Raw genomic sequence first — 19,653 nt, 5'->3', positions numbered from 1 at the left:
GACCTGACTCTGAATTCTGCTAGTCGCCTTTTCTGTACCTGTTAGCCTGGACGTGACTCTGCTTTCTGCTAGCCACCTACCTGAACCTATTGCCTGGACCTGACTTTACTGTCTGCTAGCCGCCGGTCTGCACCATTAGCCTGGGCCTGACCCTGCTTTCAGCTAGCCACCTGCCTGAATCTGTAAGCCTGAACTTGACTCTGCCTTCTGCTAGCTGCCTGCCTGAACCTGTAAGCCTGAACCTGACTCTGCTGTTGGCTAGCCAGCCTCCTGTCTGATCTTGTAGCCTGCTGTTGCTGCCTGCCTGTACCACAGCCTGTATCAGTATTTACCCTCTGGCTGAGGTCACTGCCCTGTCTCACTCCCTTGCTGCCTAGACTACTCGTGTTCCTGGTACCTTTCCAGGTAGTCTCTCCTGCTCAGACCCTCCTCACGTCCTGTCGGTCGCCAGCACCCAGATGCTCAACCGCTGGAGAACGGCGGCCATCGCAGGTGAAGAACTGGGCTTTCTGACTGCTATCCTGCAATACAATTCATGTCTACTGGCCTGGTACCTCTGATCTTGGAACAGCACAAGGGCTCACTACCGGTGGCTGTCACCGTGTCTATCGTGACAGACTGTGACAGTACAATTAAATTTTAAATACTCTTGCCAAGCTTGTACAAACAGTTCCACAAGCTTGGGGTGAGCAAGTTGTCACCTATTATAAGACCAATGCTGTCTATGAGGTGCTAAGTCTGCCTTTGTGAACAGAAGTACTGCTTTGCAGTTTTGGACTGATTTTTAACTATTAGGGAAGTGCTGGTTGCTTTATCCCCAATAGTTCTCCACCCCTATCGCAGCCATAGGGTGAAACATGGCCACATTGTGTATCTGTCTTAATACATTTGTTCAGCGCTTCTTTCTGGTCTGCTTCTTTCTTTACTGTTGCTGGTTTACGGATCATCTCCTCTTCTACTGGTTGTCAACTGTTGAAGATACCATATCCTGGGTACAATTGAATTTTAAATACTCTTGCCAAGCTTGTACAAATCTGTTATAAGATCATCTACTAGGAGGAATAAGGCGGGACCAATGTTAAACATTCTCAACTCATCCAAAACATCAGCAGAAACAAACCAGCAGTCAATTCTAAAATAGGTATCATAGCGAGGAATAAAATGTATAGCCAGATACATTCACACCTAGTGCCTTCCATGCATCCTAATGTTGTAATTGCTTAAGATGCATATGTAGGATATTAGGGTCACAATTGGCTACTGTTTTATTATGCAACATATTATCTGGGAAGAGAATAGAATTAAAATCTTCTCCCAAACATAATGCACCTTTGCTACTAACTTTAAGCGGCAAGAGAGAAAAATTGTGCAGCTCCAGTGTTTAGGGGCTTACAAGTTAGATAATGTAATAGGTTGGCCTTTATCTACTGTTGAAGTAGTAATTTGCATAGGACAATTTTTGCCAAATAGAGTAGCAACACCTCTCTTATTAGATTTAAAAGAAACAAAAATAACCCAAGTTAACATTTCCTATTGTAGCTTTTCATGTTCAAAGGGTAACAGGTGAGTTTCCTGCAGGAAGGCGATGGAAGACGCTATCTTCATTAAGGAGCTTAACATTCTCTTCCTCTTAATAGGTCTATAATCCCTCTGACATTCGAAGTATTAACCAACATTGAGATTCAAAGAAAAACAAAAATATAAAACAATTAAAAGAAAATCAACTCTCCACTTACTGCTTCCAGTATTGAAAGGTAAACATTTTTATCTTGAGCATGTTGAATCCTAATGACTCAAAGATCAACAATCCAAGTATATATCCCTTCATATAAACTGAAAGAAACCTCCTCCTCCCCTCCTCCCCCAACTCTACCCTACAGCTCTCATGCCCCCACCCTCAATCAGACATTTGGATACCAAACAATGGGAGTCTTTTACTAAAGCTTAGCTCGAGTTATGTGCAGCAGGGCCCATAGGAATAAGATGGGCCCTGCAGAAGATAACTCAAACTAAGCTTTAGTAAAAGACCCCCATTGTCTCCAAAACCATGAAAGAAACAACCACAAAATAAGAAAATTATACAAGCAGACAGGCAAATATGCCCAATAGGAATAGACCCTCCAGGCCATCGAGGTTGTACTCCAAGGAAAGAAGAAAAAAAGTAAGAAGAAAAGGCAAATAGCAAACAAGAAAGGCTCTTCCGGCTGTTCCTGCACACAAAACTATAGCATGTATGTGGTAGCCAAAGAAAAATAGAAAATGTAAAGTTTAAAAAAAGCTCAAGTTGTAGTTATTACAGCTAAGAAGAAAGAAACGTCCCCCCAAAAAAGCCAGTACTTATCCCTATTGTAACTTAACAGTATCAAATCCATTTCTTGTGGTATATTAGTAGTAGGCGGTATCTTTTTTTTTTATTATTTTTTTTTATTTATAACCATTTAAATTTTTACAAGCGATAAAGCAACTTGCTGGAAATACAGAGAAAGTAATATATAGGAATTATTTCAGTCAGGTAATTCTATTCTCTTCCTTAGACCACTAAATAGGGAGAGTGAAACAAGACAAGGAGATCAATTAAACAGTAAACAGAAAAAAAACCATGGTATTAACCTTATTATCCCGATATTACTTGTCTAATTCATTATTCCACATTGATCATCTGGTTGGTTTCTTCAAGGCCAATACGGTGTATAGTCAAATCATTTCATTGAAAACATACTTATTGTCCAATATTAGTTAGAAATAATACATCTGATTACATTCTTTATCTTTTAAAAACCAGAAGTTATTTAACAATACATATACTTAGGCCTCTAATTCAAATCCCACTGATTAAAGTAATCCCAGTTTTCACAGGCTTCACTCCTTTTAAAGTAATAATTGAGGAAATATTTCTGAGGAAAACTTTTGGAGTCATACCCGGAACTCTGGGAAAAACAATAATCTCGATGTTAATCATCTATAATAATATTCATTTTATTATTCAAAGTTTATGGTCTATCATTTTCAAAATCATAACCACTTCTTGCTCGTGTAGAATCATTTGTTATATCAATTTTTCACTCTCAAAGGGTTCAGTTAAATTGTCCATGCAACTCTCTAATAAAATTATATCTGAAACAAAATTATTTACTGCCACCGTTAGGTCCCGAAGTGCCTTCCCGGTGGTATTCAATGTAACCTCCACGGGAGCCAAAAACTTAAAGTTGATTTCTCTTAGGTGTTTAGGAGTGGTTCTGCCGATTCGGGTTCTGCTGTAAATGTCCTCCGTTTCAGCATATGCCTCTAACTCACTCCTCCACTCCTTTAGACATGGTGGTTGAATAATTCGGGAGCGATGGAGTTGTTTTTTCCAGGTCCAAGAGCGTCGACGCTCCTTCACTGGTGCTAATCAAAGGACTCGCCAACCCTTTCATCTGTGGGCAGTTCATCGCACAGCGGTCCCACACTTGCTGCTCAGGGGACAAAACGCTGGTCATCGGCGGCTGACCGCCGGATGGCCCCTTCCCCTCAGTTAAGGTAACTGCAATTGCAGAGAGGAAATTTACGTAAAGAAGACAAAACTTCAGACGGCAGCTGGGCCATTGGGCATACGAATTTCAGGTTGCCATCTTACCACTCTCCCAGTAGTAGGCGGTATCTTAAATTATTTACATCAAGTAGAAATCTTCAGGATCACGATTTTCCCCTCTGATTCATGAGTGATAAAGCAATCTAAACTTAAGTTGGATTTGTAATTCAGTTCTTAAGCAATTTCCAAAGCAGTATCCAAATCTTGAATCCTCCATTGTTGTCCCTTATATTCAAAAGTGAGTGTAATTGGAAAACCCCCATTTCTATTTGATATCATTTTCTTTAAGAGATTGAGTAAGTGGATGGAAATCTCTGTGACTCTGTAGTGTATATTTGGCTAAATCAGCAAAACTTTTGATTTCTGCACCACCAATATTTCTGAAAGTGTGTGCACTAATTGCTAATGTAATTAGCAATGTAATTAAAAAAAAAAATCCAACTTCCTTCCCCTGAACAAAAAGAACATTCCCCTAGACAGCATTCAAAGCAACACTACAAAAAAATGTTCTTGCTGCATACCCCTAGTGAATTGCTCTGGTTCACACAAGTTTTAGTTGGTGGGACCCTAGAACAGAACTGCTGCATTAAAAATAGACTTGAGGTGCCATCAATATGTAGTTTAATGACAATCCCCCCCCCCCCCCCAATACAATTTGTATTCTAGTAGATTAACACTGCAACAATGCTGGTTGGCAAAATTTCAGCAGAAGACCTTCAGGTGATTGTCGCTTTAACACTTGTTGCAAGATTCTCTCAATATCATACAACCTTTGATGACAAGGACGATGACAGTTCAGCATAGCCCACAAGATTATGGAAACATAGGGAATTATCCTCATATCCCCTACTAGATGATCTTCGTAGAAACCGAGGCAGGGGATTTGCCTCAGTGTTAGTACTGCTAGATTTCTCAGCAGCTTTTGACACTGTGGATCATGATATGCTAGCACAACTGGTAGAAACAGGTATCAATGGAACAGTACTTGCTTGTTTCAGATCCTGTCTATCAGACAGGCATTAGTCCATAATGTTTTGCAGCACCTCATCGCCACCATGGGCACTGACCTGTGAGGTACCACAAGGATCGATGCTGTCACTTATTCTGTTCAATATATTCCTGAAGCCACTAGCCAAGTTGATTCAGTTGATGGATACTCAGTTCTACATCTATGCGGATGATATGCAGCTACTCATACCCATTGAACCTGACTTACCTACAGCCTTGAATAAACTGATTACCCGTCTAACATCAATTCAAGAATGAGCTAAACACAACAAACTTTGCCTGAACCCAAGTAAAACTGAGCTTCTCTGTGTCCCTAACACAAGTGGACACATACCTGACATCAACACCTCTGTTTGGAAGCATGAACTCCCCCTCAAATCACAAGTCAGGAACCTTGGAATATAGTTAGATTCCCCAAATCCAAGCAACCTTCATGAGCTGCTTCTACTATTTGCATCACTACGCTGCTTCCCTCCTTACATTGAGAAGGCAAATCTTATCCCAGTTGTGCATGCCATGATAACATCAAGACTGGATTACTGTAGTGCACTCTACACTGGTCTGACTACAAAGGGTCTGTGATATAACAAAGAAAGCACCAAGAGCCTTCAGAAATGGGATACAGTTCCTTTAATTGTAAACATCAGTTTTCCAAGAGAGACCCGACATGGGCGTGTTTCGGCGCACAGCGCCTGCGTCAGGGGTCAAATATATTCTGATATGCAATGAGTACTGTGTACAGCAACCAAACTTCTTCCTTATGAAATAAGAAAGACTTCCAATCACTTAGTGGTTACTCAACAAGTTGAAAGCAATGGCCATGTGTAAAAAATAAAATTACCGCACAGGCCACACGGTAGCTGGGCGGTAACTCTGAATTGCTGCATGTTGGGTACTTGTAGGCGCTTACGCGGCTTAGTAAAAGGACCCCTCAAAGTCTTACATTGTGGTATTCTTTAAGAAAAAAAATGAAAAATCCTAATTAATTTTCATCAACTTCTGGTAATTTGTTGATGTGTGTGCAATTATCTTTTAAATAGTTCTAGCCTGAGGGTCACGTGATGCGGTGGAAGCAGTAACAGCGTTTTTGTGCTGCTCCGAGTGCCCCGCTCGCCCCCGACCGAAACCGCCGAAAGAAAACCCCCAAAAAACCGATCGGACTTTGTAAACGAACGGAGGAAGGTGCATGGAACAATATCTCGTTCCTATGCCGCCCGGAAGCACAAGGAAAAGCTCAAAAAGCGAAAAAGAAAAGCTGCTCGCGGCAAACAGCGATTCCAAGATGGCGACCGCATCCCCGCGAGGCGAGGCTGAATTTACCGCCCGACAGCTGGCACAGTTGGTAACAGCGGTAGGAACCGCACTGGAACCCCGTTTTACAGCATTAGAGAGCCGATTGGGGAAAATAGATGGCGCTTTGGCGGAAATAACAAGCAAAACGGCGGAGGTTGAAAAACGAGTATCAGACTTAGAGGACACATGGCAGCAACATGAGCCGGATATAGCTAACTTAAAGCAACAACTAACAATCCAAGCAGAGAAGCTAGACGAACTAGAGAACAGAACTAGGCGATGCAACCTCAGACTGGTGGGCCTACCTGAAACCATACCAGACAAAAATTTAAGCACAGTGCTGGAAACATGGCTCTCTAAAGAATTTGCCATATCAGACAGCAGAGGCCATCTTTGCATTGAACGGGCCCACAGACTGGGGAGACCGGGTCAACCGGGGTCTAGACCCAGAGTGGTCATAATAAAAGTTCTCAATTATCTCCATAAAGAAGAGATTCTACAGGGATACCGGCAGAAAAGAGACAATTTAAGATATGCGGACAGCCAAATAAGAATATTCCAGGACTACTCAGCTAGTGTACAGGAGAGGAGACGAAAATTCCACCCAATTTGCTCCTCACTCATTAATAAAAATACTCGGTTTATGCTCCTGTACCCAGCGACGTTGAAAATCATGAAAGATGGAAAATGGATATCCTTCACCTCAGAACAATCAGCGACACAATTTATTAACCAGGAGCTGCAAACACCTACAACACCAACATGAACTTGCTCCAAAACTGTGGTGAGCAGATTCTGTACTTGATAAGATCACTATGCCAGATTTGAGGACACTTTCTGAGAACTCAAATTGCCTAAGGTTAAAGGTAAAATGATATGTCTGGGGGGGAGCGGGGCACTCAGCACATTGTGACTAGGCCTTGATGGGAAAAGTCCTTTCAGGGCACCTCTTGGGAGAAGGGGAATGGGAAGAATGGGTAGATATGAGGATAAGGGGAGGGATAGGGGTGGGGGACGATATAATAAAGGGAACAAATGGAAAGATAATTAGTGGGGTAAAGGGAAAGGATATTACTGGTACCTATGATTACATGAGAGCTAATTTGAATCTTGGTCTCCAAATACAGCAGGTATGCTCCTGGGGAGAGGCTGGGCCCCCGGGGGTAAGTCAGGAAATACTACTGATAGTATCCCCAAAGCTAGAAAATCATTAATCAATCTGGAGTAAAGATCTTGTCATGGAATGTTTCAGGCATCACATCGCCAGTGAAGAGATATAAGATCCTATCTCAGATAAAGCGACATAATATAGACTTTGCATGTCTGCAAGAAACAAAATTATCAGATAATGAACATGGAAAACTTTGTCAACAGTGGGTGGGTGAGAGCCATTTCTCCTCCTCGGGCAACAGGAAGAGTGGGGTTGCAATACTAGTACGTAAAGGGTTACCTTGCACCAATACCCTAATATACAAAGACACAGAGGGACGTATAGTGCTACTTCGAGTTAATTATCAAGGTCAGAGCTTTTATTTGTGTGCGATATATGCTCCAAATTCCTATGACCCAAGATTCTTCCAGTCCTTAATAGCACTAGGGCTGCAATACACTGATGCTCCCTGGGTGTGGGCGGGAGATTTCAATCAGGTGCAGGACCCGTCCCTGGATAGGTCATCACCCGCGGCTGTACCAGGGGTGGGCAAGGGGAAGGGGATATCAGCACTCTGCAAACATTTGCATTTAACTGACCCGTGGCGCTCCCTCCACCCTACTACAAAAGACTATACCCATCAGTCAAAAGCCCACCAATCCTGGTCTAGAATCGACTATATTCTCATATCACAATCTTGGTTCTTTAAAGTTCAACAGGCAGTTATTGGCCCTATGGAAATTTCAGACCATAGTATGATATGGGTAGAACTCGACCTAAGGGAGAGGGGGAAAACAATCAACCACTGGAGATTCCCCGCTTACCTTTACAGTGACAAACAATTTCTAGATCACCTAATGGGGAAATGGAAACTGTATGAGGACACGAATCACCCTACATGCGACTCGCCTATATTATTCTGGGAAGCGTCCAAAGCGGTTATGAGAGGGGAAGTAATAGCGTTTCAGAGTGCTAGGAAAAAACGATTAGCTGCGGGCATTTTGCGATTAGAAGCAGACTATAGGAAAGCAAAGAGGAAATACATAACTCACCCCACTCCAGACAACAGGGATTCCATGTCAGCAACCCTGGTAGCACTCAACTCAATTATTCACGAACAAGCCACGAAGCAATTAATGTTTCGACGGCTGAACTTCCAACGCTTTGGGAATAAGTCAGGAAAACTATTAGCTAGAGTGGCTAAAACACAAACCTCCCAAAGGTTTATCTCAATGATAACGAACTCCAAGGGGGATAAGCTAACTAAATTACAAGATATAGTTAATACATTCCAGGAACACTTTAAGGAAACATATAGTGCCAAAGATAGGGTGCGGGGTCCCCTGACCCGAGACTACCTAGAAGATGCAAAAATGCCCCAACTAACAGAAATAGCCCGCCAAGCACTGCTAGCCCCTCTTGAAGCACAAGAGGTTTTTAAAGTATTGAAATCCCTAAATCTGGGCTCCGCCCCAGGTCTCGATGGCTTCTCTAATGAGTACTATAGGATGCTAGCCCCTCAATTGTGTGGAGCCTTGGTAGATTATTTTGAGGGAGTGGTGACTAGGGGATCCTTTTCATCAAGGGAGAACGAAGCCTTAATAACATTAATCCCCAAACCGGGTAAACCAAAAGATCTAGTAGACTCCTATAGACCCATTTCCCTCATCAATGTAGATGTTAAGATCTTATCTAGAGTGCTCACAAACCGACTGACAGCTCATATTCCATATCTAATAGGAGAGCACCAAGTGGGATTTGTTAAAGGCCGACAAGCGGTAAGGCAAGTTCGGAAAGCACTACTTACAGTGGCTTATGGACAGGTTACGGGTGACCCCCTCTTGTTAGTTAGCCTAGACGCGGCTAAAGCTTTTGATAAAGTTAATGGAGAATACCTGTTTCAAGTACTCGAGTATATTGGGCTGAGTGGTTGGTTTCTGAAAGCAATCCAGACACTCTATAATAACACCACAGCACAAATATTGATTAATGGCCCTAGATCTATGCCCTTCCGAATAGAACGGGGCACAAGGCAGGGATGTCCATTATCCCCCATACTGTTCCTTCTCTACCTGGAACCACTTCTACGCACGATTTTACTAGACCAGGATATACGGGGAGTAACACTGCATGGGCAACTGATAAAAGTGCTAGCCTTTGCAGACGACATGTTTCTTACACTCACACAACCAAGAACCTCAGTCCCACGGTTGCTTGAAGTTATAGAGGAATTTGGGTTCTATTCAGGATTACAATTAAACCTACATAAATCATTAGCCCTCCCGATTCAGGAGGAGGTGAAGGAGGGGTGGGTTGACCCATTCCCCTTCCAGTGGGCTGAAGACAACCTTAAGTATTTGGGGGTCATCATTCCAAAAGATTTAGCGAACTTATATAAGGAAAACATAGGCCCATTGAAAAATAGAACAAAGGAAACACTACATGGTTGGCAAGGTCTACCCTTATCCCTGAAAGGGAGAATCGCAATGTATAATATGTTCATCTTTCCGAGGTGGACGTACATCTTCCAGATGATCCCAGTCTCGCTGGGATACAGAGAGGAGAGATGGCTCAATAAAACCCTCACTATATTCCTGTGGCAGGGTAAACGGGCACGCACAGGTTTGAAAAATCTTATGAAGCCCTGCTCGGGAGGGGGACTGGGACTGCTTGATTTAAAACTCATAACGATAGCATGTGGCCTGAGGCATCTATCAGATTGGTTTCGAGCAAAAGAGTTTTTCTCGTGCACAAGTGTAGAAACCACATTGATAGCCCCAATGGATTTTGCTTACTGGCTCCACGCCCCAGCAAAGGAACTCCTACCGTTGGGTCAGTATGGGTACATCTTAAATCCCCTGCGTAAAACATGGAAATGGCTGGGTAAGATGTACAAATGGAATAAAGCAGCAACTCCACTGATTCCTCTTAAAGGCAATTTAGCATTCCCGGAGGGGGGAGGCTCCGCCTTGTTTAAAAAATGGGAGAACTGTGGCATCAAATATTTGTTTCAAGTGGTATCGGAAGATGGGAATATTAAATCCTTTAGAGCCCTGTGTGAAGAATTCGGACTGGGACAGAAAGACCACTTTCAGTACTTACAACTTAAACACTATGTTAGGTCAATACCTGCAACAGACCTTACACAGCAAATATGGGACTCTATGAATGATATACTAGGCCTAGAGGCCCAATTAAAAGTACCCCTCCGTTACTTCCATCGCCACCTTCGAGACTCGCAGGGGACTTCAGATTACACAAGCGTCTCACAGCAGTGGCACCAAGAACTGAGATGGAAACCCAATTCCGAGCAAATAAAACTGTGCCTGACAGGTGTATACCAGACGACAGAGAACGCGGCATGGCAGGAAATGCAATACAAATTTATTTTACGGCTTTATATCTCACCACATAGAGCCTTTAAAGCGACCATTAGAACTACAGATGATTGCCCAAAGTGTGGACAGGTGGGAGCCTCCTTGGGACATATGTTTTGGTTCTGCACAATGGTGTTTCAATTCTGGAAAACGCTGGGACATCATGTGTCTCAGATGTGGAAAATACAATGGCACCCATCACCAGGCCAACTCTTTGAAGTTTATAATATCCGAGGAAAGTCACCCGAGGGACTGAAAGCCTTTTTGAAAAGGGCGACCTTGATGGGCAAGCGGACAATTACACAATTATGGTTACAGCCAGAGCCCCCAGGAGTCCCGCAATGGAGAGGAGCTATGATGCAATGTTGCATGCTGGAAAAGAAAAGAGTGGGAGACTTGGCTTCAAAAAGGGGAGACCAATTTTGTAAAACATGGTCCCCGTTTTGGGACACCCTCACATCAGTTGGAAGAAGCAGGATTCTAAACTGTTAATAGGTCCAGTAGGGGAGGGTGGAGGGAGGGAGGATAGGGGGGGGAGGGGAATATAAAGGAAACGCATATGTTCACTGTATGATATTAATATAAAAATTTATTTTGTATAGTTACAAGTTGACCACTGTAAAGGGGGTCTTGTTCTTCTGTGTTACATAATTGTTGTAATGGGAGCAGGAAAGACTAGACACTATGAAGCAAGCAAATAGATGAAGGTGAAGATGCTAATCGGGGGGGAGGGGAGAAAAAGGGTGTATAAAATATTGATGATGCAGTTACAATGTATACATGCAACTGTGACCTGTTCATATGTTTACGAGATGTTTGATTATGTTCACAATGGTGATTATCATCAATAAAAACTGTTTATATGAAAAAATAGTTCTAGCCTGATATTCAAAGTGAGCTGTGCATTTGTGGACAGGCGGTAAATGCGCAGTCATTTATCTAGTTATTTTCAAAGGTTATATGAATAATATTGAGCCATCCAATTTGCTAAGTAGCCATAAAGAGGCGGAAGGGTACACAAAATAAAAGTATTTCAAAAGATCATATGAAGAAATGAAAACAATAACACAATGCAAAGAAAGCTATGCTCAAAATCAATTTGCCTACAAATATTTGCCAAATTTTGTTATTTGCACTGACAATTTAAAGTAAATGTTTGAAATGTTCATTGTTTGGTACAGAGCATGCACAGAGATAGTTATCGCTACTTAACATTTTTATTAATAACAGAGTGACCCAAATGCTCTCATCCTCCAGGATACGGTTATATTGATTTTGCAAATGTTTTTTTCTGTTCACTGAGTGACCATTGTTTTTCAGGAATCATTTTAAGAAGTGTTTTTGTTCATGTGTTTCAGAAATGTTATGTGCTTATCTTCCAGCAAAAAAAAAAAAAAAAGAATGTGGACCAACTGTAAATAATGCTAAAGAATATTCCAAGCTTCCTTTTCATATCAAGCAGCACAATTCTGGAACTCTCTTTCTCTTTTTCTTAGACACACATATGATTATTTTCAATTTAGAAGACTTTAGACGACATTTCTCTTTAAAAGATATTTTCCGGGCTTGGCCTCATCATTTACCTTTTTATTGTTTTTATTGTTTAATTTTTGTACTGTAATCCTTGAAGTATACTTCAGTTTGGTTATTGCTACTTGCATCGAACTTGATGGCTTTTGCGTGATATATGAGTTTTATGTAATGTAATAATTACATGATTTGCAAAGAATATGCATCACACTATGTACTTGTTACATCATCATTTTATAGCGCTATCACAGGCCTATTTGTGAGCCAAGTTTTATTTTAATGTACACCCAGCCATTTATTTTTTTATACAGAAAAATTGTCCTGTTCTGTTTTTTTTTCTTTTTTTTCAAACATGGTGTATATATGAAGAGAGAGAGAGAGCACACTATATAGTTAGCTAGTTAGACTTCAGTCTATATCTATCTATCTATCTATCTATCTATCTATCTATCTCTCTCTCTCTCTCTCTGTATGTATATATATATATAATATATATATATCTTTGCTGAGGAGTATAAGATAGAAAACCTATTAAATATCAAACCATAAATATATCTATTGTTTACTGCATTGATTCAAGTATCACGAGTAGAATTTTAACTTTTCCCACCCTCCTCCTCCCTGAGTGTGCCAAAAAAATATTAATAAAGCTGTACAGATTTCTTTCCTAATGAGAAATGCAACTAAAATGTGTAATTAACAAAATTATGTTCTGATATTTTCCAGTGGAATTGTAGTTAGAATAATTTTGGAGATAGCCATAATGGGGAGATTCTAAATATTCTGTATATATTCCCGGAGTTGGTACTCTCCTGTCCGGAACCTGTAAGCCACATTGAGCCTACTGCTATGCGGGAAAATGGGGGATACAAATGTAATAAATAAATATATGGTGCCCAAAAAATCAACACTGAAATCAGTGCTGATTAAGCGTATTCTATAATTGTCACCTAGATTTAGGCGCCAATTATAGAATATGCTTAGTTGATATCTCAGCACCTAAAACTATGTGCATCCATGTACACCAATGAAATCGTGGCGGAAATCCTGGTACGTAGATTTACATGCACTGGGCTATATTCTATAACTATGCGCATACATTTTGGAATGCTCATGAAATGACCATTTCCCCGCCCATAACATGCCCCTTTTTGCCTGCGCACGTTAGAAGTTCAGCACACTTCCTTACAGAATACACTTAGTGAGTTTTGCATGTAAAATGCCTATTGCTTGTTAAATGCTGTTATCCACGCTTGTTAAGTTACACGCATGGTTGTAGAATGTGATTGGATTCTGGCGCGGATCTCTAGGCACGCTATATAGAATCTGGGGGAAAGTCCAGTGCCAGCATCTTTAATCAATTGTCCTGCTTCTACAGATTAATTTTATAACAGCAAATCTTTTTAGGTCACTATACACAAGGCATCTATCAGAAGTCAGAGCTGCCAACCCAAACACTGCCTCTGGCATTTATTTATTTATTAATAGTATGTCTCCCTGGTAAACTGTTGCATAGTCTTAATGCCTTGTTTTCTAGTCATTAAAACCAAACATATTTGTATTATTGAAACCCTTACATTGTGTGTTGTAGGCACAGCTGATCTCACAAATATCCAGAGAGTGTTTCAATGTAGGTCTACTTGGCATCTATAACCATCAGTCCCCAATGTAGTTGGGGGGGGGGGGGTTACCATTTTTGAACATTAAGACACTTTAAAGAGGAAATGTTTTACTTACTGTTCACCCGAGGCAAATATAGAAGCAGGACTCTTGGTTGTTTGCAATTTGTGTTCATAATTCATTTTTCTGGAATATCAAAATTTAAATAATTTGTAGATTACTCATAGGGCAGTGGTTCCCAAACCTGGTCCTGGAGGCACCCCAGCCAGTCAGGTTTGGGAACCACTGTCATAAGGAATTGTGGTTTCTATTAATCTTTAAAGTGTAAACCACACTCTTGCAAGACATTTAGGGGGCCTTTTACAAAGGCGCGCTAGCGTTTTTGGCACACGCTAAACGCTAGAGGTGCCCATATATTCCTGTGGGGGTGTCTAGCATTTAGCACACACTAAAAATGCTACCGTGGCTTAGTAAAAGGCCCCCTAAATATTTTCATATACATACACACGAGTGTCGCTGTTCAGTAAGGGAAGGCTTGGATTTTGAAGATTTTCATTGAATTATATTGAAAAAGCAACTAAAGTATACTCTAGTTTACAGTATGGGACATTTACTTTTACATAGGACCATCATGATCCCAAATAAACTAACCACATTGTCGTTGTTTTGGCATTTCAGTGTTTGTTCAAGCAAACAAATTGCAGCAACATATCTTTTCGGCCCATGGACAAGAGGACAAGATTTATGACTGCACACAGTGTCCACAAAAGTTCTTCTTCCAAACAGAGCTGCAGGTATTGTATCCCTCAGAAAGATTTTAGTCTGTCTCTTGCTGTTTTGGCATGTATCGTCTAGCAGATTTTCCTGTATTATTTGCTTGGGTTTGACCTTAATATTGAGTACAAAAAAAAATTGAGCTGTGTCCCTTCACTGAAATGAGGACATAAATGGACTTGTCTTGGCTATCACATTATTTATTTGATTTTGCTCACACTTTTTTCAGTAGTAGCTCAAGGTGGGTATTATGGTGTTACTTTGAGACCTAACTCAAGGGGTACTTTTACTAAAGGGTGTTAAACTATTAACACGCGGTTAATGCATGGAAACAGGCTGCTGCTCAAGTACATTAAGTGGTTTTGCAGTAGTTTCCTGTTTCTGCAGATTAGACCGTGTCTTACAGATTTTTTTTCCCCTCGGGGGAATGTAGCATGAGTGGAGCGTGGACATGAAAGCGTTAGCCAGCTACCTCATTACACTTACTGTGCACTAATGGGAACATTAACACATGACCTGCAATAAAATTAGTGGAATCAACCCCCAAAAGATACCACATAAAACTTGTACTTCCCGCACAGTAAAATCCCAGTCGCTCCTGCCTTTCTGGCGCTCTCCCTCAAAATGACAGCTCTAGTGGTAGTCTTGTGCCACTACCACTAGTGATCATGTTTTCCTTATAAAAGACCCCTAGTGGTAGTAGAGCAAAACTACCGCTAGGGGTGTCAGTTTGAGAGACCAGCGCCAAAAGGGCAGGAGTGACTGGGATTGCTCCTTCCCAGGGACCACTATACCAACAGGGAATTAATGTATGGTACCGGGGTGAGGGGGGTTTCAAATTTAACAACAGTTTAACCATGTCTGTCTATTACAACATCTTCTATCTTAAGCAGTCATCCTATGCTAACTTTTGTATATATAACCCATGAGCTACTTCAATCATTCCCATCCCTGGGGGGCCATGCCTAAGCTCCACTACTATTAAGGCTACGATGTCCAACCCCAACCATTCAAGCATGGGTCACTCATGGTCTTCTTGCATCAGGTTGCCATCACAAGCATACCTGAGTCCACAGTACCTTCCCAGCCATTCAAAGTCTTTTGTGGCTCGTTTCCATCAGCTCGGGATCTCCCTCCTCCGTGCAAGAGTAGGGGGCCACCTTTTCTGTGCATGTGCCTCCCTCACTGTAGAAGGGCCCTTGCATGTACCTTAAAACAGCGCTGACTCCCCCTTCCCCACACCATTTTCTACTGGCTCCCTGGGTCTTTTTTGCCATGTCTCCCGACAGTGACTTCTCACTTGTCAAGGCCAGGAGTCACCTCCAGAATGGCGTGAGAGCCCCATCCTTGCCTTTTCTTCCCTTTGGCCCTTCCCCCCCCCCCCCCCCCCCCCCCCCCACACCTGATTGGAGCTTTCCTGTCTGTCTGGCGCTGCCTTCTCTATTGTGCAGGCCTACGATAACTTCTTGGCCTGCCTCTTTTCCTGTTGGTGTTGAAACAAACAGGTTCCAGGAATAACCTAATGGTTAGTGCAGTGGCCTGAGAACCAGGGGAAACTGGGTTCAATTCCCATTGCTGCTCTCTGTGACTCTGGGCAAGTCACTTAACCCTCCACTGGCCCAGGTACAAAATAAGTATCTGTATATAATGTATAAACTGTTTTGATTGTAACCACAGAAAGGTGGTTTATCAAATCCATTTCCCTTACTGGCATGATTCTCATGTTGTCTTTTCTTCTTCTTTTGCTAATGAGTATAACTTGCATTTAAATATCTGTTCATAAACAGAATGATTTTGGGGGACTGGGAGGAAAGGGCAGATTTAGCTCTACCTCTGTTTATAGGACCTCCTTCTAAAGCAAGTAACCAATCAGTGGACCCCCTTTCCATCACTTTTTCCAATGTGAAATGAAAATCTTCAAATGAAGAAACACATAAAGGAGGGGGAGAGGTTGACAGAAGTGATTCACTTGAGCCCTTCAAAAATGATGCTTGCTTTTTTTTTTTTTTTTTAACATATTGCAAATGCACCGTATTTCCAGGCAATGTGTTACCAGAGAACACATGTTTTTGTTATAGGGCTTAAATAATTCTATAACATATTAGTGCATAAATGATTAGAATAATGACATTTGTGTAGATATGTCCTCACATAACTGCCAAATATCTGCCTGAACGTCGTTCTCTAAATACTTGCAAGAGTGACGTAGTTCATATTTGCAAAGGGGCATACACAGGGGTGGAGCATGGGCAGGAGTCACACTTATGCATGTATCTTGTAGAATGCTACAACTTACATGCATATCTGGACAATGTAGGTGCTAACACAACAGCTCTATGGCTGGCATGTACTCACTCAAAACTTTTAAGCATGTACTGTATATACCCAGTATGCTAGTATTCTATTAAAGAAAGTAGGCACCTATGTTCTTTTATAGAATAGGCACCCTGTTATAGAATTGCCCTCTTAGAGACTTGAGATCAACTTAGTCTGATCCTCAAAAACTTCATTTCTGTGAGCTGTAAACCATCAACAGAGTGTGGTACAACCATTATGGTGCCTAGACTAAAAGGTAATTATAGAAGAGGTTGATCAGAAGACAGCTAGGTCACTAACGGTAATACTGAGAGACTACTGCTAAGGGTTAGAGGCTCAATTTGAATCTGGTCAGGTGATGGGGCAAGAGTAATAACTACTACTAATAATTTCTATAGCGCTACTAGACATACGCAGCGCTGTACACGTTATGTGCAGGTACTTTCTGTGTCCCTAGATGGCTCACAATCTAGGGCAATGGAGGGTTAAGTGACTTGCCCAAGGTCACAAGGAGCTGCAGTGGGAATTGAACCCAGATCGCCAGGATCGGTCTGCTGCACTAACCATTAGACCACTCCTCCACAATAATAATATTTGTTTATATTCCACATTATCTTCAAATTCTAAGCGAAGTACAAATCCACATACACAATAAAATAAAAACTAACAAAACCAGACAAAATAACAGACAAAATCATGTCATCAAAATTAACAAAAACAAATTATTCAGAACTTCATACTATGAAAACAGTATCTAGGGCTTGTTTCTGCCCAACCACTAGACACCCCTGGTAAGAGTCAGGGATGTTGAGGGGGGGTAGAGGTTACCGTGAAAAATGTTGGTGTGCCGTCGGGCAGATGAAGGATTCTTGTTTTCCACCTTTGTTCACTGCAGGCCACATTATTTGGTTTATATAATAATGAGGTGTTTTGCGTGCTTTAGAACATAAATGTTGCCATACTATGACAGACTGGAGGTCCATCGAGCCCAGTATCCTGTTTCCAACAGTGATCAATCCAGGTCACAAGCACCTGGCAAGATCCCAAAACAGTAAAACAGATTTTTATGCTGCTTGTCCTCGGAAAAAGCAGTGGACTTTCCCAAGTCCATTCTAATAATAGCTTGTGGACTTTTCGTTTAGGAAATTATCCAAAAATTTTAAACCCTGCTAAGCTAACTGCTTTTACCAGATTCTCTGGCAAGGAATTCCAGAGTTTAATTACTCGTTGAGTGAATAAATAATTTCTTCAATTTGTTTAAATTTACTACTTAGTAGCTTCATTGCATGCCCCCTAGTTCTAGAGTAAATAAGCAATTTCACGTCTACCCGTTCCACTCAAGTCAGTATTTTATAGACCTCTATCATATCTGCCCTCAGCCATCTCTTCTCCAAGCTGAAGAACCCTAGCCATTTATGAGTCAGTCCTCATAAGGACATCATCCCATCTCCTTTATCATTTCCATCGCCCTTTTCTGTACCTTTTCTAATTCCACTATATCTTTTTTGAGATGCTGTGACCAGAATTGCATATGGTATTTGAGGTACAAAGCCATTATGACATTCTTATTTTTATTTTCCATTCCTTTCCTAGTAATTCCTAACATTCAATTTGCTTTCTTAGCCGCTGCTGCACACTGAGGAGAGGGCTTCAACATATCATCAACAATGACACCTAGATCCTTTTCTTGGTCGGTGACTCCTAATGTGGAACTTTGCATCACGTTGCTATAGTTTAGGTTCCTCTTTCCCACATGCATCGCTTTGCACTTGCTCACATTAAACGTCATCTGTCATTTGGATGCCCAGTCTCACAAGGTCCTCTTGCAGTTTTTCACAGTCCTCTTTTGATTTAACAACTTTGAATAACTTTGTGTCATCAGCAAATTTAATTACCTCATTAGTTATTCCCATCTCTAGATCATTTATAAATATGTTAAAAAGCAGCGGTCCCAGCACAGACCCCTGGGGAACTCCACTATCTACACTTCTCCATTGAGAATACCATTTAACCCTACTTTTTGTGTTCTATCTTTTAACCGGTTTTTAATCCACACAAGGACATTACTTCCTATCCCATGACTTGCTAATGTCCTCAGGAGTCTTTCATGAGGTACTTCGTCAAATATCTTTTGAAAATCTGATACACAATATCGACTGGCTCACCTTTAAACACATGTCTATTCACCCCTTCAAGGAAATGTAGTAGATTAGTGAGGCTAGATTTCCCTTGACTAAATCCATATTGGCTTTGTCTCGTTAATCCATGCTTTTGAATATGCTCTGTAAATTTTTTTCTTTATAGTAGTCTCTACGATTTTGCCCGGCACCAAAGTCAGGCTCACAGGTCTATAATTTCCCGGATCACCTGTGGAACCTTTTTTAAAAAACAGTGTTACATTGGCCACCCTCAAATCTTCTTTTACCATGCTTGGTTTTAAAGATAACTTACAAAGTTCAGTTTTCAATTCTATCAGTATCCTATATTAACCTAAACTAACATGTATTATGGTATGTAAGGCCCACTATTTTGCTGTTTGTTGCAAAGTGTAGCCATGTTGGGCTTTTGTCATTTAGAGGGTCCTTTTACCAAGCTGCAGTAAAAGGACCACTGTGGTGGCATCAGCACATGGATTTGCCGCATGCAGAAGCCCCATTTTACTGCAGAGGGTAAAAGGCCTTTTTTTAAATTATTATTAAAGGAAATGGCCTTGCGGTAAGTTAACCACTTGCCACACGGCTATTTCCAGGAAGAGCCCTTACTGCCACCTGTTTAGGAGGCGGTAAGGGCCCCCGTGCTAACCTGGTGGTAAAAGGGCCCGATTATCACCAGGTAAGTCCCCGGCGCTAACTCCACAAAAACATTCCAGTGTGGTAGTGCCGGATCGCCATGTGGCTTATCATGCTTTAGTAAAAGGACCCCTTTTTCCTCAAAACTTGAACAATAACATTTTTTTTAACCTCTGTGTGTTGTTTGACTCTGATCTGCTGCTCCCACTCCCATTTCATCTGAGG

At 41.4% G+C, this 19,653-nt stretch overlaps 1 protein-coding gene across 1 annotated transcript in view; it reads left to right on the top strand.

Moving 5' to 3' along the window:
• The window catches only part of ZNF521 (zinc finger protein 521), a 765,169-nt gene that overhangs the window by 655,038 nt on the left and 90,478 nt on the right, over positions 1-19,653 (top strand). Inside the window, 1 exon segment of the mRNA XM_030213661.1 lies at positions 14,228-14,343. Within this exon segment, the coding sequence (XP_030069521.1) occupies positions 14,228-14,343 (116 nt within the window).

The sequence above is a fragment of the Microcaecilia unicolor genome, chromosome 1, assembly GCF_901765095.1.
Source record: "Microcaecilia unicolor chromosome 1, aMicUni1.1, whole genome shotgun sequence".
Taxonomy (NCBI): domain Eukaryota; kingdom Metazoa; phylum Chordata; class Amphibia; order Gymnophiona; family Siphonopidae; genus Microcaecilia; species Microcaecilia unicolor.
Note: the sequence above shows the minus strand (reverse complement) of the source record. Positions and strands in the feature narration are given on the sequence as shown.